Source organism: Mesocricetus auratus, unplaced genomic scaffold (genome assembly GCF_017639785.1).
Source record: "Mesocricetus auratus isolate SY011 unplaced genomic scaffold, BCM_Maur_2.0 Super-Scaffold_100009, whole genome shotgun sequence".
Taxonomy (NCBI): Eukaryota; Metazoa; Chordata; class Mammalia; order Rodentia; family Cricetidae; genus Mesocricetus; species Mesocricetus auratus.
This window is the reverse complement of record NW_024429193.1, coordinates 71,128,790-71,150,128: the sequence shown is the minus strand read 5'-3', so window position 1 is coordinate 71,150,128 and position 21,339 is coordinate 71,128,790. Positions and strand designations below refer to the sequence as shown.

At 42.4% G+C, this 21,339-nt stretch overlaps 1 protein-coding gene across 6 annotated transcripts in view; it reads right to left on the bottom strand.

Annotated features, from left to right (window-relative positions):
* Positions 1–1,621: 1,621 nt before the first annotated feature.
* The window catches only part of Trim2 (tripartite motif containing 2), a 142,855-nt gene continuing 123,137 nt past the window's right edge, over positions 1,622–21,339 (bottom strand). For 5 of the 6 annotated variants that reach the window (XM_040752581.1, XM_040752582.1, XM_040752579.1 and 2 more), the window contains exons 7-12: positions 20,842–20,945; positions 20,389–20,556; positions 13,088–13,268; positions 11,971–12,041; positions 8,995–9,135; positions 1,622–6,131 (exon numbers count right to left, since the gene is read on the bottom strand). In XM_040752581.1, the coding sequence (XP_040608515.1) occupies positions 5,979–6,131; positions 8,995–9,135; positions 11,971–12,041; positions 13,088–13,268; positions 20,389–20,556; positions 20,842–20,945 (818 nt within the window). In that variant the 3' untranslated portion in view covers positions 1,622–5,978. The remainder of the gene's footprint in view (positions 6,132–8,994; positions 9,136–11,970; positions 12,042–13,087; positions 13,269–20,388; positions 20,557–20,841; positions 20,946–21,339) is intronic. The other variant, XM_040752577.1, reaches the window with a different exon arrangement.

Here is a 21,339-nt window from a genome sequence, read left to right as displayed (position 1 = left end):
ATTCCCCATTGCCACCCAAAGGCATGCGCCAGTGGTTCCCATTTTTACAGACGTCGACGTGCACTCATGGACTCCAGAGAAACCACCCCCGGGTGTGTTGATCAAAGAGCCAGAGAGCAGCTAAGTTCAAAGGACTTCTATGTCTGCCCCCGAGATGGGCATGCCTGGCAACAGGCCCAGAAATGTGGGGGACATGATTACTTTTTCTGTGCAGCTTGGGGGTGCGAGACCACAGGGGACGCATATTGGAGGCCGTCCTCATCCTAGGATAAAATACAAGTACGCAGAGGCTGGGACAAAGGACAATCTGGAATGATAGGTATGCCTCTTGCCATTTCCTTCACTGCGCAGGGAAAGCAAGCCCCGGACTGGCAGACTGGGTATACTTGGGGTTTGCGTTGGTATCTGTACGGGCCAGACAAGGGGGTAATCTTCAAAATCAGATGTAAGGTGGCTCCTGTCAATCCACAGGCCATAGGCCCTAACCAGGTTCTTGCTGATCAAAAGCAGCCTAGCCTACTCTGCCCAAGGCTGATACCAGGCCCCTGACCCTGCCTAAAACCACAGCTGCTCCCGCGCCTACAGAAAGCACTCCCAAACCCCCCCTCCTCAGGTCCCCCCCCTTAAAGGCACGGGAAATAGAATATTAGCCCTGATCCAAGGGACATATGCCACTCTGAATTTAACTCGCCCAGATAAGACTAAGGAATGCTGGCTTTGTCTGACTCTGCAACCTCCCTATTATGAAGGCTTAGCGGTTGTGGGCAAATATACAAATCAGGCCACAGCCGAGGCTCTTTGTGGGACAGCCATGCAACATAAATTGACCATCTCAGAAGTGTCTGGAGAGGGGCTATGTATAGGTAAAGTCCCCGCTACGCATCAAGGACTATGCAATGCTACTGAGCCTTTGCCCCAAAGTAGCCGCTACTTGATAGCCCCCAGTGGGACATATTGGGCCATGCATCTTAAACAGACTGACCCAGTTCATAAAAGAAAGGCTATTGGTTGTATAATCACTGGTCTTGACTCAGCAATACCAGCAGCTAAAGCAAAGGGATCTCGAGATGGCAGAAACCTCTGAATGAAAGATTTCATTCAGTTACAAGAGCAATGGGGGAATGAAAGACCCCGGCCCACACAGGCAAGCTGAGGCTCATGGAAAATTCCGTTTCCCCCACAGCTGAATAGTCATTTTTTTATCAGAAGGGAACTCTGCCCAGGGACACAGGTGTCTATAGCCAGCCCAGCAAGATTGGGCAAGCACAGAGACCTATTGTTCCTCAGATAGGGCCAAGGCCGAGACTTGAGTTCTGAGAGAAACCTTAATTGCCCTCGTTCTGAGCCCCCGCCTCATTTAAATTGCCCAATCAGGGTCCCGTAACTAGGCTTCTCGCTTCTGTATTGCGCTTTTGCTATAAAAGAACCCCGAGTCCCCAGCTCGGGGCTCTCAGTTCCCGAGACTGAGACGCCCCGGGTACCCGTGTATTATCAATAAAGCCTCTTGCTGTTTGCATCCAAGGTCGTGGTCTTGGTGTTCCTTGGGTTCGGGTCTCCCTCCCGTGGAAGTCCCCCGGTCGGGGTCTTTCAGAATCTGTCAAATAAATATTCACTCTGAAGATGGAGAAAACAAGCTTTATTATAATGATTTGAGATTTTTGTGCATGGTAACAATATACACACAAATCTTGTTTCTCCTGTGTTTCAAGACAGAATTAATTTAAAGTTTTATTATAGACTAAAGCATCCAAAATACTGTGGTACGTATGTAGCTACGAACATACAAACACATTGATGCACAGCGTCCATTCTTCTGTTTAAATAGGCAGTCAGCATTTTGATTCATAAAAGAACATAGGAGGAGGCTATATTATTAATCGATGGCAGAGAGCACAAGACCAGTGTTCTATACACAAAATGTATGAAACAGATCTGTAAAGGTGGAATGTACAAAATCTTCAAAGAAATGAAGTGGAAACAAGCAACCTTCACGCTCATGGGCAGGCTCAGAAGGCTGCACGGTTGGGAATGATAGAGAGACTGTTAGGAGCGCACACTTTGCTGATGACAGAACATCCCACGTCGTAAAGCAAAAGCACTGAGGTTAAGGCTGTGTTGCTTTCAAAAGTTAATGGAAGTGCTGTACATTCATTGGAACAACATAGCTGATTATTAATCTCTTCTAGAATATTAATGAGTAGCATCCATACACTCTCCACAAGCAGACCACACAATCAACTACCACACAAGTTCATCATTAGAAAGTGTTTTGCAGATTAGCGTCATGATTTGTAGCTTACTGTCATTTAAAACAAACCCCCCCAAAAAAAGCATTTATTTATACCAAACAAATTTTTAATGGGCACTTAGTTTCCTTTATGGCAATACTAGATTCCTAGTTATCAAAAATATTAAAATAATTGTAAATTTTAAAACCCTGCAACATTTACAGAAAGTAACAGTATTAGGACTTTCGATTTCAAGGGGAATTAGATAAGGTTTGCATCAGAAAGCTTCGATTTTATCCTACTTGGAAAGGTCTTGTTTGAAAAACACTCACCACAAGCTTCCCTCTTCCCTTTTCAAAAGTCGTGAACAGAGAGAACGCCACAGAGTCAAAATGCACACAGAGACTTTCCCCATTTGAAGTGATCTACAGATGGCCTGGTGCTGATCTGCTCTTTCCAGTTTTCTCTGTGGGCACCAATCACCAAAGTGTTCGTGCCAACCCTTCACAGTGAGGCTCCATACACCTGGTAACACATTGCTATTCCAGTTCATTCCCTGTGAGGACATATATACCCTGTACATATAGCAGGAGCAGGTGTGCAACAGCTGCATGGACCAGGCGTACTTATCACCTCAAATTTTGTCCAGTTTAGGAAACTCAGGGGCTTGTTTAGTTATGGAGACTAAAGTTTCATAAAAATTTTACACATCATTAAAACGCTGGCTAACAGTCTTTCTAGTAGTGTGTTTCCGGATGGTCAAGTAATTCCCTACCACCCCGTGTCCAGCAGGGGAGGTTTATGTAGGAGAAGACACACTGTCGTTAACCTACAAAAAATAACTGAAGGTATTTTGTCCTTAGTGCCCAAGGGAAATTTGAATGCTTACTTTCTCAGTGCTATACATCATGAGTGTAACTGGTTCTATACAGTTGACAAAGATAAACAATAACAGTAGCCTAGAGCAAAATAAAAAAGCCACTTATTTTGAATAATCCTTCCTAGTTTGCCAGAAACCATTCCCATCAAATGAGACAAGATTTCATTTGGATCTTGCCTATTTGTATCTTAGCAGCAGCACCCCCCCCAAATATGCTTACCACGAAGAAATACAGTTAAGTGCACGCACATACCCAAGAGTAGAATGAGTGTTCCCTGGAGTGTCCACAGCAGGTGCTTTAGTAGATCTAAATTAAATTATCCTTTCATTCCAGTTTGTACCAATATCCATGTGTTTAAAAAAAAAAAACCTTCATTTGTAGTACTTCCTATTGAGATACCAAGCCTGATACGATATTTTATATGTTAGGGCGATTGGTTTTTGAGCTAATTTCTCAGTTCACAAGTATCACAATGCTGTACAAAAAGAACTCATTCAGTAAATTCACTTTCAAATTCATAGTTACAGTCTGAAGGCGCGTGCCAGCTGTGAAGCAAGTGTCTAGCATGCCTGAAGCCCTGGATTCCATTCCAAGAAAACAAAACAAACAAACAAACAAAAACAGTCTGTGGTGAACTCTTAAAAAAAGTTTTTGGTTTGTGAAAATTAAATTAATTTACTCATTTAAAAAACACTTTCTTTTAAATCGTCCAGAAATAGTCCTGCAGGCAGAGTATTAGTAATCAGCACAACAAAATCCCCTTGCCAGAATATGAGCTATAAGAGGACAGAGACGCTTGTCTCTCTCACGCATCCCTCAGGTCCAGTGCCCAGATGCATTCCTGGCGCCTGGTAGGAAGTCTGTAGACACAAATATTGAGGTTTGTACTGAATGCTTGGGCTGCAGGAAAAGCCCAGCTGTAGGACTCTTGCTTAGCATGTCTGAGGCCATGGGTTCCATCCCCAGCACCAAGAAAAAAATTTAAAAATCAAAACATAAGGTCAAAGGCTTATTCTTCCATGGAATTCAGAAGCAGTCTTACTTTACCACTCTAAAACTGGAATTGAATTTCATGTCTATCATAGTCAGGCTTGAACATTTTTAGACTCCACAGAACTAAAATAATAATAACCTTAACCCAAGTGTAAATCTTCTGAAAATAAAGCACCCCCAAGATGTTGACTTAGGCATAATAAATTAAATAGACCAATGAAAGTATTCAGATTTCCCATCTAAATTTTAACACTCCTATATTGAGAACATTAGAATTTCAATATAATAAGTCATAAACATCATCATATGTATGTAAAGGAAGAGTTTTCTTACAGTTATCCAAGGTGTTTTCCATGAAAGAAATCCCAAAGTCATAGCAAACATGTCAAACACAATTTTCCTATTTGGTAGAACTGAGTAGAAACAGACCACATCTTATTTTACAGTATCCATGACAGGAAATACTTCTCAAAATGTATTTATACTTGAATGAAAGGTAACTCAAACTCAATTTTTAGAGATGTCTTTTTCTTTTTCTTTCTTTCTCTTTTTTTTTGAGAGCAAAAGAAGGTCATTTGCTGCCTGGAAGTCAGGCGTCAGCATCGTGCTGGAAAATGGCAACGGCTCAGAACTGCTGTAGGCTCGCTCCACCAGGACGGCTTCAGACCGCAGCAAGCGAGGGGATGTGCTGAAGGGTGGCTGGGCAATACTTCCGCCTTTCCGAGTGCTTCCTATTTCCACACACCAAGGACTCCGCTGTATATATATATAATAAGTATAATACATTCTATCTTACCCTAACCATGTATACTTGTCCCCTAACGCCTCTAGTATTCATTAGACAATGATAAATAACCGTAACATGCCCATACCTGTAATGCTCAACAGAACTTTGGTAACACTTGCTCTCTAAGGGGAAGTCAATAATCAATCACATGCCTTTGGTTGACACCATCTGTCCTCCAAAGGGCTGCTTATGGCTCTCTGTCCTAGGACACTGGTGTCCGACTACATGTGCTGACATTTTGCAGGAGGTAAAGCTTTCGCTTTCATGATGTGGAAGAGGAAAGACATGTGAACACATGGCATGAACATGAGTTCTTTTGATTACATTCCAGTGTGTTGATCTGAAGCTAACAACCCCCCCTTGCTTTTGCCATGAACCTTCCAAAGCATCGGGAATTTCAGGTTTTCCTGAAAATAGATTTCATTTTCTGATGCAAGGTGAGTAGAAAGAGAAGGTAGAGAGGACACACGAGAAAGATCTTTGATCGAACCCAGAAAGGTTGAGAAATTTGCATTGATTCTGATGACTCAACTCAAGAGGGCCCTGAGTCAGAGCTGGGAGGATCTTGCAAGACAGCCTTAGATTTTTCTAAAGTAATTTATAATGGTTGTTGATAACCACCCTCCAAAAAGTCACCAGAGTAATAGCATCTACTGTAAAAGTGAGGTTAGAAGGTCCCTTGGGTTTTGTGACCAAAGTTAAATAAAATAGGTAACTACAAGTTTTGTTCTTGGAAGCTCGATGCAAAGGCTACCATTCATTCACCAGTCAACAGATATGCTAATTCTTTTTAATGTCTGATTTGCAAAATTAGTTTAACTACATAAATCCCTGTCCTATGAGCCATAGTTCACAGGTGTAAAACATCGCAGCTTGTATAGATTCAATAGAAGAGGTTCTTTTTAAATCCTAAAAGTGAATTATGGAATTGGATAAGCAGTTTTTAAGGAAATCGTTACATTCAGAAATAATCTCGGGAAGTTCACCGAAGGTTCTTCCTAGTTTGAAAAGTCCTATTGTAATCTGGTCCCACATTGAAAACTCTATTCCAGTTTCTAGTGCAAGACCTCAGTGCAGGGGTGTCCGCTGTTACTGTAGGTACCGATAGACCTTGAAACAGTGGTTTCCAGAGTCTGCAACCACAACGTGGCCATCCGAAGTTAGGGCCAGGCCTTGGGGGCCATAAAGGGGGTCAGCCGATGTGTTGATATAGGACAAAAATGATCCACTGCCATCAAAGACCTGCACAAACACAAAATCAGAGCAGCGTGAAAGCTACATATGCTGACCAACATGGATTTAAAAGAACCTTCTGGGTGCTGGGCAGGGGTGGCACACGCCTTTAATCCCAGCACTCGGGAGGCAGAGGCAAGTGGTTCTCTGTGAGTTCAAGGCCAGTCTGGTCTATAAAGTGAGTTCCTGGACAGCCAGGGCTGTTACACAGAGAAATCCTGTCTCAATAAAGAAAAAAAAACCAAAAAAAGAGAACCTTCTGGGTTCTGTAAATATGCAGGCCCCTGTACACACATGATATTTGATGATTAACCTTGTTTGCTGGTTTGGTTGGGTCTGGAAACAGCTATGACATAGCTCTAGGAATATCCATAAGTATATTTCCTGAAAAGATTAGCTGTGGGGAGGGGTCTAACTCTTGCTCAGCACGGGCAGCACCTCCTGGTGGTGTGCAGGCCTGAGGAGGCCTGAGAGGGAAGGTGTTGCTTTTGGCCCACTGTCCTCTAAATGCATCCCCTTGCTGGTGCCGCTGCCACCACCTTTGCTCACACTAGAACCCAGCTTCTTTTGGGGTAAGGGGGTTGGTTTTCAGTTTTTGGTTTCTCTGTGTAGCCTTGACTGTGCCGGAACTTGCTCTGTGGACCAGGCTGGCCTCAAACTCAAGAGATCCTCTTGCCTCTGCCTCTCAAGCGCTGGGACTAAAGGCGTGCACCACCACTGCCTGGCTGGAACCTAGCTTCTTTAGCCTTTCAACACAAGCTGAAGAAGACCTAAGGCTCTCTTAGAATCATCTAGGCCAGTGATTCTCAACCTTCCTAATGCTGCGACCCTATACTACAGTTCCTCAAGTTGCGGTGACCCTCGACAATAAAATGACTTCATTGCTGCTTCATAGCTGTAATTTTGCTACTGTTATGACTCATGATGTAAATATCTGGTATCCAGGATATTTGATATATGACCCCCTTAAGGGGTCTCAACACACAGGTTGAGAACCAATGCTCTATGGCTTAGAGTCTAGGCCTTAGTTGCCAGATGTTTGGACTACTGAGGCAGCAACCTGGTAGACTGAGAAGGCTACCAGTTTCTCGGTCTCTCCAACATACAGACAACTATGGCTGGACTCACCCATCCGAGGCACATAAGCCAATGTAGTGACGCCCTTTGTGACATGCAGTCAATCCGTCTGCTGTGTGCTAATAAGGACCCTAACACACAACTCTGTCTGTGCTTACACTTGTCTTACTTTCTCCCCTGCTCCCTCCATGATTGAAGAACTTGTTGGTTGTACATCTTATATTACTATGGCTGTCACACGCACACTGACAAAACTCAGATTTCATTTTTCCTTGTTGAAGTCTATAGTTCAAGGTGCCCATCTGGATAGGCAACAGCTTAAAGTTGCCTAACTGTAGACGTCCATGTGATTCTGCAGTGATGAAATAAAAGGTACAAACCAACTCGTAACATTTCCTCTTTTATAAGTACCCAGGTTGGTTTCTTTGGACCATTTTGCTTGGCCCACTTGGCGTTTTAAGAAGCAATGTAGCCGGGTGTTGGTGGGGCACGCCTTTAATCCCAGCACTCAGGAGACAGAGGCAGGCGGATCTCTGTGAGTTCGAGGCCAGCCTTCAAAACAATACAGAGAAACCCTGTCTCGTAAAACCAAAAAAAAAAAAAAAAAAAAAAAAGAAGAAGAAGAAGAAGCAATGTACGTAGGTAGATGTCACGAGACCACAAAACACAAACAGCATCTCTAGGCTTTTGTAATTTGCCCAGCTCCTGGCTTCTAAAATACTGGAGTCTCCTACCAACTACAATGAGACCACTGATAGAGATCTCATGGGTCACTCTCTTTTGAGACAGGGTCTCACGTAGTACAGGCTAGTCCCAAACTTGCTATGTATTCAAGGATGACCCTAAGCTGCTGACCTTTCTGGATCCATCTCCCATTTGCTGCGACTACATGTCAGTGCCACCATGCCCAGCTTACTCAGTAGTGGAGATTGAACTCATGACCTTGTGCACACTAGACTAGAACTCTACCAACTGAGCTACATACATCTCTATCACTGAATGTCTCTTTTAATAGACAGTTCTTTTAACTATGTCACACAGGGAGTTCATAGTCAGCTTTTGCTGCATAATGAGACTATATCTCAAAGAAAAGACAAAATGCAAAATCATAGCATAGTTATTATATGTATAGTATACTCATATATATATTTGCTTTCAAGTCAGTCAAGCTGGGCTTGAACTCTCTACATAGATAAAGACAACCTGAACTGCTCGTCTTTCTTCCTCTACTTCCCCATGTGTTGGGGTTATGGGCAAGTGTTACCACATCCAGCTTTGATGTTTGCTTCTTAACCGGCACATTGAATGAAAAGAAATGAGGATAGCAATGAATGTAAACAGTAGTGTGGGGTGTCTGGCACAACTCTAATGAGACATGAGCATTGTGTGTGTGTGTTTGGGTTTTCTTAGTGACAGTCAGAGGTTTTACTAAAAGTACTGCTTGCTGACTGGGTTCACAATTAAGAAAAATGAGTATTCACTTTCAGATTAGTAAAACATCCAAGTAGTACTTATTTGCTCAATAGCTCTCTTGAACACTATCTATGAGCCCGTTAGGGGTCCAAGGAGAACAATATTCAAACCAGAAAAAGAATAGCAATAACCTTTGAATTAGAGTTCTGTGCTAATGATGTCAATTCTTGTCTACCTTTCCATTTATAGTGTCCAGTCCTTCACACGAGATTAGCTACGGTGTTATGACTTAACCAAGAAGGAAAAACATCCCAGTCCTAGGACAGGCAACTTTTCACTGTTAACAATATCGGCTGTCTGTACTCCTTAGCATCTAATGTACCTGGATCCTGCTGTTGCCCCAGTCGGCCACAATGATGTTTCCATTTGAATCCACTGCTACACCTGTTGGCGCATTAAATTGCCCATTTCCTTCTCCATTTGAGCCGAACTTCAACATGAATTCTCCTTCCTGATTAAATACCTGTATGAAATATTGAAAGATTCTTTTATTTAAAATACTTGACCCAACCATATTGTTTAAAAAAAAAATAGTTGTCGGCGGGGCGGTGGTGGCGCACGCCTTTAATCCCAGCACTCGGGAAGCAGAGGCAGGCGGATCTCTGTGAGTTCGAGTCCAGGCTGGACCGACAGCCTCCAAAAACAATACAGAGAAACCCTGTCTTGTAAAACCAAAAAAATAAAAATAAAAATAAAAATAAAAAATAAAAAATAGTGGTATGAGAAAGTTATTTATAACAAGTCCTGTGACTTGTAAAAAGTGGTCTATAGACAAGACTCCTGTCACTTGTGGTTCCCAAATCATATGCAATCTAAATTATTATTTATAAAATATAAATACTCTTCTTTTTTTCTGCCATTTACAACTGGTTACTAAATACCTGTGTTATTTTTTTTATAAATTACAAAATACTATTAAAATATAAGATGCTATGAATAGAGCTGAGAATATTTGTTTTTTTTTAAATACTAAGTATTATTCTTTTTTTTTTTTTTTTTCGAGACAGGGTTTCTCTGTATTGTTTTGGAGGCTGTCCTGGAACTAGCTCTGTAGACCAGGCTGGCCTCGAACTCACAGAGATCCGCCTGCCTCTGCCTCCCGAGTGCTGGGATTAAAGGCGTGTGCCACCAACGCCCGGCCTAAGTATTATTCTATCTTCAAATAACTAGCTTTATTTACTGAATACATAAAAATCCAGGAATAGGTACTATGTCTCTACAGGATAGATTGTCATTCAGTTTGGATCAGGCCAAATATTCATGATTCATTATCATTAAGAATAAGAGGACTGAATGTCATACTTGGAATGCAGGCATTTATGTGTGTCAACTTGTGCATGAATATACAATGGCTATGGGTGAAAAATAAACAAGGACTGTTTTATTTACTTCAGATGGTAAAATGGTCTTTCATGCCTGGTGTGGTTAATCAATCCATTATTGTCGTTTACTGAATGTTCTCTGTGTGTGGTTTTTCAAGACTCCTTTTCTCTGTATAACATCCTTGGCTGTCCTGGAACTCACTCTGTAGACCAGGCTGGCCTCGAACTCACAGAGAGCTGCCTGCCTCTGCCTCCGGAGTGCTGGGATTGAAGGCGTGCACCACCAACGCCCGGCCCTTGTTTACTTTTTTGACCCAGTATATTTTTCTTGTTGTTTGACTTTTTTTTTTTTTTTTGATGTTCACTGAAGACAGGGTCTCAATATGTAGCCCAGGCTAGCTTCAGGTTTCTGATCCCTCCTGCTTCTGCCAACACCTTTGCCTTTGCCTTGAGAGTTCTGGAAATTGCAGGCATGCACACCCTGCCTACCTGGCTTAGTTGTCTCATAAATAAAACAAAAATCCTTGTAGCATTTCTGCTCATCTGCATTTTACTTTCCTCAGTCTTAGCTACCTGCAACTGTGACAGGAAAGTGAGTGGGAAGTTCCAAAAATAAGTCACAGTTTCAAGGAACGCCTATAGCAGGATGCTGTTACAATTGTTCTATTTTATAATTAGTTGTCACCGTTAATGGCTGCTATTAGATTTGAAATGTGCTGAAGGTCTGGCCCCCAAATGCAGGAATGCTAAGAGGTGGGCTTTCTAGGAAGTGGGTGGATCCTAACACTCTGACCTCATCAATGGATAAACTCACTGATGGGTTCAGTACTGAATGGACCAGTAGGAGGCTGCAGAAACTGAAGGCAGTCTAGTCTGTGTGGAGGAAGCAGGTCACCGAGGTGTGCTCTTGGAATAACTTATCCCTAGGTTCTGCCTCTGCATCTCTTCTCTTTGTCTCTACAAGTGATTATGGCTGAAACTCTGAGACCATGAGCCCGAAGAAACCTTAGCTTGAAGTTGTTATTCTCTGGTATTTTATCACAGCAACAGGAAGCTGACACAATTGCTTTTTATGTCATACTTATGAACTAAACTTTATTTATTTATTTATTTTGGTTTTTTACGAGACAGGGTTTCTCTGTATTGTTTTGGGGGCTGTCGGTCCAGCCTGGCCTTGAACTCACAGAGATCCGCCTGCCTCTGCTTCCCGAGTGCTGGGATTAAAGGCGTGCGCCCCCACCGTCCAGCCATGAACTAAACTTTATAATAAGGATGTGAGCACAGGAATAAAGACATAGTATATAGAGATTCCCAGACTATTTGTGGCTATTTGTGACTTGGTATCCACTAGGGGTCTTAGAACATATCCCCCAATAACACCGTAGAGCAGGTAGCTTTAAAAGAAAAAGAAGACTACTTATTAACCCTGAAGTTAATAAGTTAAAGGCGTGTGCTACCATGTCATTAGCAAGGTCGTTATTTTCTGTTATGCTGTGTTCTCTATTGCACCAAGTTCGAGAAGCACTGAAAGAAACAAACATGATATACCGTGTGCACAGACGCTGGCTGATTCCTGACCTGCTCCAGAGTCCGTCACTGTAGCAGTCTTCTAACACCTTACTTTTAAAGACCTTGTGGTGCAAGACGACCTAAACAGTGAATTTTTAGTTTGCTAGCCAACAAACTGAAGTAGCAAGATAGCTCCAGAAAGTTCTGTCCCTATGTCCAAGCAAGTGTTTTACAAAATTTTTAATCATTCTCATTCATCCCAGTTTCCAACTAAGAAATACGGCCATTGCGTTTTAGTCACATTAGACACTCACAAGTATGGAAGTCCATATTAAAACCTTCATGTTTAAGCTGAAGTCAGATCCACTAAGTTCTGAGTGTCTATACAAGTGCTGCGCATGATTTCCAACTAGATCGATTTCGCGGTAAAAGGAGTTCAGAGTAAACAATTGGCGTGCTGACAGTACCTTGACAGAATGATTATGGAAATCTGTAACGATGATCTCATTATTGCTATTTACAGCTGCAAAATGGGGACCTGCAATGAAATGGGGGGAAACACGTGAGGGTCCCAACAGCACAGATGATTACAACACAGTAGTTGCTGCAACGCAGCACAAGGTTAACACGTTGGCTTAATAAATTAAGAGAGGGCAAAGAACCAGGGTCCCAGTCCATGGACAATCACTCAGCCAGACATCTAGCTCCAGGTAAGCTGGGCTCTGCACGTTTCTAAACTTGGGACTGTGCTCTGGCCTCTTCCCCAGGAAGCACCTAGGAGTGGCAGCCCTGAGGAGTAGGATGTGCAGGAAGTGTCAGCGACCTTTCCATGTCCCACCCTCTCAAGTCACACCCACTACCTCTTGTTTTTTGCTAAGTGGGGAGGTGAGGGAGTCCTACAAAGAAAAGCATGGTCATTCTCAGCTCCAAAAAGGAGGCTGCCAACTATAAGTTTTCTACTGTAAAACCCGAGCAGAAAATCTGCATTTTACGACACCGAGTGACTGTTGAGAATCTGGGCCAGACAAAGGAGAGAATAAGCACAAAGAAAGAAGATGCCAGCTAATGCTAAATCCCCCAAGCATCCTTTGAAAAGGGAAATCAATGGGCTGGGCTTAGCCTTTTCTTGCAGATGGGCACATCCCAGCAAGCTTGTGATTGCAAAGTTACACAAAGCAAAGTAAAAAAGATTGTCTTCGATGCTCTGAACAAATACTCAACACTCCTGTTCTCTTATAGTAACCTACAAAGGTATAGTAAACCCTATCCCAAGGCTCGTTAAACTGGAGCCATGGGAAACAGAAACTCGTTCTTCAAACACTTGTATTTTTAAAAATACCGTATTTTAAAATGTACTATTTTACTTAATACATATATTTGAAAAATCTGCCATACAAAGGCTGTACTTTTGACCGGGCCTCCTCAGGACAACTGAGAAGCATCTTCACAGCTTCTGCTTTGGCCCCGCCCCCAGGATATCCCCCCAAAGCCAGCACGCACACTGGGGATGGGGCACCTTCAACATGCTCAAACATCATGCAAATGTGAGCAGGAGAAACATAGAAAAGGGGGTTTACATATTACCGTCGAGGGTACCTGCAAACTGCCTGTCCCCATTTCCTCGGCTACCAAACCTGGTGACTATCTTCCCATTCGGCTGGAAGATGAACACACAGCACGCCTTGTTGTCCACCACAATAATGTGCCCATTTCGATCCACAGAAACTCCTTTGGGCCCCATCAGCTTTCCTGATCCAATTTTTGTCTGTTAGAAACAAAGCACAGAAACTGAGTATAGACACCAGCGTTCAAAGCGTTAATTACAGAACCAACCTGAAGCTAGTTGGCCGTCTTAGAAAACCATTTGCTTGAATGCTCTGAGTACCACACTGGACAATGATATCTCTGTCCCGGAGAACTGGCTCTGCCATAGTCAACATCTGCTACTGGCATTTATACGCAACCTTATTTTTAAGAAGCATTGTCACCAAATTGGGCCACAGCGCCCTTCTAAATGGACACTTGATGAAAGATCACAGGGTCTTGAGATCCTGCAGCTTGCTTCGAGCACATCTGAAGCTGTGCTGACAGATTTACTCACTCCCTTTAAACTTAAGATTCCTTATATTTTCTTCTAAAAAGCTCTAAAAAGAAACTTCAGTAATATCCAATGTTATTTTAGGAACAAATAGCAAATAAAATAACGCCAAAAGTTTAGTGTAAGCAAAGTAAGAGTAAACAGTCATCAAATGGAGGCTACCACTGTCACTATTATATGTCACACTCGGCACTAAAATCTCAGGCATGTGCCGCTAAACTATTAGAATTAAGTTCTACATGGTTGGAAGTCACATCTATTCCATCCACTGTGTTGTCAAAATCAACCATATTTACTGATGCATAAGTGGTACCCAACAAAGATTTGTTTACCACATTAAAAGACAAAAGTCTAGAATTATTCATAAGCTAGCCTAATCATACTTATTATTTGTGAGTGTGTGTGTATACATGTATGTTTGTGGGGCAGTAAATGTATGTGTGTGGTACATATGTGTGGAGGTCAAAGGTCGACTTTGGGTGTTGTTCAGCAGGAGACATATGCCTTGTGTTTCAAGGCCGAGTTTCTCATTGGCTTCCAGCTTGCTAACCAGGTAGGTTGGCTGGCCAGGGATCCCCTGGGAGCTTCCCTTCTTAGCCAGTACACATTACCATCTGGCATTCTTTAGCATGTGTTTTGGGGGATCAAACTCAGGTTCCTATGGTTACACAGCAAGCATCTTTACAGACTGAGCCCTCTCTCCAGCTACCCAACATTGACTACATCCTCTCATATTCATGGTGTTTAATAGAGGGACAAAGCATTAGTGTTTACCAACCGAATGCTTCCATATACTTTAGTTCTGCATTTATAGATTCAACCGCTGGAACACGGACAAAAGAGTAACCCATGGCGAAGGATGCCTTGGAGAGGCTTCAGGAAAAAGAGGCAGAGAGCCTTTTATCTCAAGTGCATTTTGTTTCCTGGATCATTCTTGAACATGATCTCGTGTCTCCTGTGACAAACATTTACATTCAGTTTCTATGACATGTTTGTTTGTTCTGGTTGGATGTCAGAACGTAATTATAGAACTCAATCTGGTCAGTGTACCCTGAATCTGGATATGGCCTTCTGCCTTGGTTTGGTGCTTTTTCAGATACAAGCTATAGCACATGCCAGGAAATTGTGTTTCAGTTGCTCTGTCCTGAGAAAGTTCTAGAAAGGGGCTGCTCTGTTGATATGTAGCACATGTTTAATGGTGTTTATTTACATGCTTTTCTGATCATGTTTCTGTGAACTCAAACAACATCCTTTGCATCATTGCTTGCTTTCTTACATTCATGCATAAAAACACACTGAAACTGAAGTAAGGTTGTGTCTACAGCTTTAGACTGTAGTCCACCCCATTCTTTCAGGTCCTCAGATTGCAGGCCCCGTAGACAAGACTGCATAGGGTGACGAAAGTTGACATTCAACCAACCTCATAGCAAAGATATTGGGGGGCAGAGGCTAGACCTAACTGAACATTTGCAGACTGTGTTCTTGTCATAAATTCCTAAGCAATACAACATAATAAATATCTATAAGGCACTTGCATTGTATTAGGTATAAGTAGTATACAGATGATTTGAAATATAAAGGTGTGCATGGTTGATATGCAAATTGCATCATTTTGTAGGAGAAACTTTGGATCTTGGAGCTCAGGGTGGGTCCTGGAACAAACCCCACAAGGAGACTGGATTTTTGGGAGAAAAAGTTAGAACCAGAGTCTGTGTCTAGAAAGTGGGGTGAGTGGTAACAAGAGGAACTCTTACTTTGTAGTTTAGACTATGTTTGTACACATATTTTTAAAGCCTATTTGTGTTGTCTTTTGTGTGTGTGTGTGTGTGTGTGTGTGTGTGTGTGTGTGTGTGTGTGTGTGTGTGTGGTTTTTTGAGACAGGGTTTCTCTGTATTGTTTTGGAGGCTGTCCTGGAACTCACTCTGTAGGCCAGGCTGGCCTCGAACTCACAGAGATCTGCCTGCCTCTGCCTCCCGAGTGTTGGGATTGAAGGCGTGAGCCACCAATGCCTGGCTTGTGTTGTCTTTTAAATTAAAAACTAGCCCCTGTTAGTATTTAGGCATTTACTGGCCTGCCTTTGGAGTTCTGGCAGGATACACCCTCAGTTGGGGCCACTAAGAGCACCGCCTGTGTATTCACTATGTTCCATTTTAAAAGGGCCCCGCCCACTTCTCTTTCTTTTACTCCCTCTGTCTGTCTGTTCCTCTCTCCCTCCCTCTCTCTCTGTCTCTCTCTGCCTCTCCTTCCTCTCTCCCACTGCTCCTGTGCCCAGAGGCCAGTCTCCCTCCTCCAATTCCCCTTTTTAACCATCCTTTTCCCCTAATAAAAACCCCTCCGCTTGAACTGTGTTTCATGGTGTCTTTCTCTCTCGAGCACTTTTTAAAAGTTACAATATGTTCTACTCCAGAGCCCTTTCTCTCTCCATTTTAGCACTACCTGATAGAAATCTGTGAGCCACAGAGGAACGCTTTAACTTTTTAGATTTATTTATTTTATTTTATGTGTATGAGTGTTTTGCCTACATGCATGTCTGTGTATTAGGTGTGCTTGGTGACTTTGGAAGTCAGAAGAAGGCATTGGATCCCCTGAAACTGCAGTTACAGATAGTTGTGAGCCACGTGTGGGTGCTGGGTTCTCTACAGAACAACCAATGCTTCATCCACTAAATCTTCTCTCCAACCAGAGAGAGAGAGAGAGAGAGAGAGAGAGAGAGAGAGAGAGAGAGAGAGAGAGAGAGAGAGAGAGAGAGAGAGAGCGAGCGCTTCTCTATGTAGCTTTGGAGTCTGTCCTCTGTCCTGGAACTGAATCTGGTCTACAGCTTACAAAGGTCCACTTGCCTCTGCCTGCCTTGTGCAGGGATTAGAGGCGTGTGCCACCACAGCCCGGCCCACATATATATTCTTAATTTCCTAATACAGCGATGGAACTTTCTCTGAGTAGGACTTCTCACATGAGCCTTTATTCTTCCAAGATTGCACATGATGGAGGTTCAGGTGTGCCCTCCATAGAGCAGAGAGACACGAGTACTTTGAAAGGAAACATCTAATCCTAGGTGAGAGAATCTCTTGTGTAAGTTTGATTCCAATGCTGCAATGAAGCCCAAGGATCAAAGAGGCTCCAACATAATGGCATGTAAGGAAATCGCTCACGTTCTTTCAAGTCTGAAAGGAAGGTATCATGCGAGATCAAAAGGAGAGCTGGCACTCTGCTCATTACTACCTAATACCACTACTACTTAGCATTATAAACAGCAGTAGTTAGAATGACTCAACCATATAATACCAAGTGGATAATTATCTAGAATGAAAACAGAAGCCAAAGGATTATCTTAGTTCTACCACAGGATGCCAACTGGGCAGATATGCAAGCACAACTCAAAGCTGAAGCCAAATGTCCTTCTCCTCCACCTCCCGCTATTGTTTCCAGATCAGCTGCACTGAATTCTGCAGAGTTGAATAAGATCAGCTGCACTGAATTCTGCAGAGTTGGATAAGATCAGCTGCACTGAATTCTGCAGAGTTGGATAAGATCAGCTGCACTGAATTCTGCAGAGTTGGATAAGATCAGCTGCACTGAATTCTGCAGAGTTGGATAAGATCAGCTGCACTGAATTCTGCAGAGTTGAATAAGAAGCCATGCGTTTGGCCTCACTGCGTTTCCTCACCATCGTAGAACAGTAGAAAGAGAGCTCAGAGTTTGGCATTAGGAAGTTAGACGAGAGCATTTAACTCAATGAACAGCTTGCAAGTTGAAGAGGGAAAAGCTGAGACATTTTAGAATACAGTGGCCATAAAGGTCACCATATTTGTGTTCATTCATATATATGTATATTTAGACATATATTTATATTTAAAATTTTTTCTGGTTACAAAAGACTCCCAGATGGGCTGGAAGGTATAAGCCGTGAGGGAAGATGAAAGAGAAGACATTAAAGGAGGCAGGGAGGGATAAATATTAGACCACAAGACAAATGTCTATAAAAACAGTAGTAAGATGTTACACATCTGGGATAATTAGGAATGTATATAAAGACTGTGAAGGTCAGTTACTCTGTCAATTTCACTAAGTCCCATTAAAGAAGCAAAAATAATAATCTGTGGATAGTAAGTTGTAGCTTGCACATCCGGGTGAGCTTTTTCTACAGCACCCACGTGTTTTCACGCACTATCCTTTTATCTTAAAGGGTTCTAGTGAACATCTGTCCTACAGGTTCTTGCTGCAATAGGCAGCATCTTTTCCCTGTCCTCTAGGGGGCACCAGTGCTCCACAGTGTTGACTGCACTGACCGCCAACAGTGCCCAATTTAAGAGCAGCTATTCCAAGTGTTTATTATAGATACAGAAGTGTCAAGTCATGAATGTGAAATGTCTCCAATTAGCTAGCAAATTCTTGCTCAATATGCAAAAGCTGCTGTAGCATTGGCTCCTGGACACACCGACTGATAATCATTTTGTTAGAGTATGAAACAAGATAAAAGTAGATTTTCTCCAAACTAGAGGACTTCTGAGAAGACAGATACCAGTTTTCTTCACATTTTTACCAAAGTTGTCACATTTGGGTGTTGGAAGATCCAGAAAGGCCAGAGAGCTTCCTGTACACATGACCATTGTATGGAGTTGTTTCCAGCAGAACAAAAAGTTCAGGGTCTACTGAATAAGGGGACAGTCTTTTGTTTCCTCTGGTTGAAAAGGTATTGCCTCACATAAAACAAGAGCTCAAATCTGAGAGTAAAAGCATATGGAACTCATCTCATAAATATCATGAGATGGCCAGGGCAATCCAAAGATGTCAAATGCCTTCAATCAGACTGAGTGAGAGCCACCTTCAAGATTCCAGAATGGGTTAGGAAAACACACTCTAAGCCTTCTGGGAAGGAAGTGGTGTGGTGGCACCAAAAACTTCCCTGATACCATGAGACCCAAGTCACAGCTGGTCACACGAACTTTACATTTTGGAAAGGATTACAAGGGGCATGGAAAAGATCATCTCTTACATGAGACACATAAAAAAAAATCCAGAAATAAAATCTCATTTAATTTGTACTCAAATCCAATGAGATAGTTGTTTTAAAACTCTGAATTTTAAGTACTCAGAGTAATGATATAATTTTCCAAAGACCAGAGGTTAATAAAGCATAGAAAGGGGATTCCAATGGTTGATCTGGTTAAAAGTTCCTGTTGTCAAATAAACGAGAAGCCTCCCCAAGGGTGAGGGGACACACAAAGCACAGTGCACATGGCCTTCCAAAAGACATCTGTTCCAGTGTCTTACAGTCCTGTGAACACAGGTACAAATGGGCAATTCTTTGGTGACAACTAAGAGGAGAATCCTACTGTCACCACTGAGTTCCCCTACCCTTTGGTGCCTTGTGAGGAAACAGGAACTGCTACTGTTGGATCTTGAATATGTCCCAAAGACCCAGATGTGGAAGGCCTGGTCCCTGCTGGTGCTATTGGGTGGCGGTAGGGCCCGATGGAAGGAAGGGAGGTCACTGGGGGCTATCCTTGAGGGAGGCTGTGGAGCCCCGGCCACTTCTTCTTTGCTCTGCTCTCCTGCTCACATGAGGTCAGCAATTTCCTCCATCATGTGTGTCACTTTGCTACAGGACCAAAGCACAGGAGCCAAGTGACGACGGACTCAAGTGGGCCAAACTAAATGTCTTCTAAGTTGATCTTCTTAGACATTTTGTCTGGGCAATAACGGGCTGACTAACACTGTCTTTACGTTTTACGACAGGGCTAGAAGTGGGATAGCACAGATCCCATGATGGCATCCCAGGATGCGGGGGAACTGGCTTCATCTCCACACAGTCTACATTTTCTTCTGCTTCCCAGTTCTATATGACATTCTTTAATGCTGTGCCTTCAAGTTATAGCAAATAATGTACAACGGCATTCCTCACGCATTAGGCTATTTTCCCTCAGCGTATCTGCACACATTTTAAAAGTGAGAAATATACATGATAATGTTGTTTGTGTCCTGTCTTCCACCACAGACCTGAGAAAGTAGAAGGCACTTTGTAACAGTCTGAAAATTAATTTGAGAATCACAAACCGCCTCTTTATAACCCTTTACAAGAGGCTTTTTTAAAAAAAATTAAATTAAGCCCTCTGAATGTGGGTACCAGATAGGAGGCCAAAATAGTCTATGGAGCCTCTAACAGTGGAGCCAGGGTTTATTCCTAGACTGTAACTGGACTTGAGGAGCCCATTCCCTATGGAGGGATACTATTGTAACCCAGATATGGAAAGGAGGGCCCAGGACCTCCCCAAATGATGTGATGGATTTTGATGATCCCCATAGAGGCTCTCACTATCACTGAGGAGTGGGTGATGGGTGGGCTGGGGGGTCGGTGGGAAGCATGGGAGGATGGAGGGCAAGGGAATGGGGGGCATGGATATGTAAATAAGAGTGTTTTTAAAAATAATTAAAAAGATTGTTTAAAAAAATTAAACTGAGGTGGCCAATACAGCTTTCCAATAAGCATGATTTCTTAAAGCAAACAAGCAGACTATTGCTTTATAAAATAAATCACATTTAGAATATATGTGGGTATTTGCATACGCATATGTGCACCTATATGTATTTGTATAAATTCATGTATCTATGCAAGAGAAAGAAGGCAAGTTTATAAAATTGTCACCATTACTCTCATTTAATAAAACTGAGATTGATGCCCCCATATGAAGAATTATAGAATACAGGATTGGATTTAAACAAAGAAAAACATAATGTCATATTGTTTGTTCTTTCTACTATTTAGTAGCCAAGTGGTGGTCACTCTTACCTTAAACTTCCCATCATTGGAGAAAATGCTAACCCACTTGTTATCATAATCTGCGATGATGATGTCCCCACTGGGGTGCACTGCTACCCCTGTGGGCCGCTGTAGCTGTCCAGGTGATCGGCCTCGGATGCCAAAGCGACTTTTGAATTGCCCATCATTGGAAAATATCTGTACGATGAATTTACATTCATTAGAATCTGAGCTAACCCAAACATCATTGGGGCAGGAAAAGGCATTTATCAAATCCACTACAGATGGGAACATGCCAGCGCTGCTTAAGAAAGCCCCCCCACATACACACACACATGAAAACACAATTAAAACAATAAAACCCAAAGTCTACATATTCCTTTTGATTCTTCCCCACACCTTTTATCTTGAATCTAAACTATAGAAGTATACACCTATCTCTAGCCAACACAAGCAGTCAAAAGAACACACGTAAGGCTATACCTGCACGCACTGGTTGTTACTATCTGCAATTAATATCTTTCCACTCGTAGATGCAGCTACACCCTGAAGGTTTGTAAATTCTCCTTTATTTCTTCCTTTGGTACCTAAGAATCAATAAGAAAAGCATATAAATTTATAGAGAATTAGATTAGCAAAAGAATGATCTAAGCTTCCATATGTAGCCTGAGCATATATTCTTTTTCTTTTCCATGGTAGGGATGGAACCGGTGGCCATGTGTACACTGAGCAGAGCTATAGCCATCACCTCTGCATGGTCTGTGATACACATGGGGGAGGAAGGGGGAGGAGTGAGGGGAGGATGTGAGGGAGCCCTCCCCCTATGACTTAATCCATGAACTACTCACCTTCTCTTTTAGACTAATAAAGTCTTGGAAAAAATTTTTAATCAAATGCTAATTTTTTCTAATCAATCTGTAGCTGAATATTAATGTGGTTAAAATGTATTCAGTTTTCACAAAGAAATATTAAAAATATTCC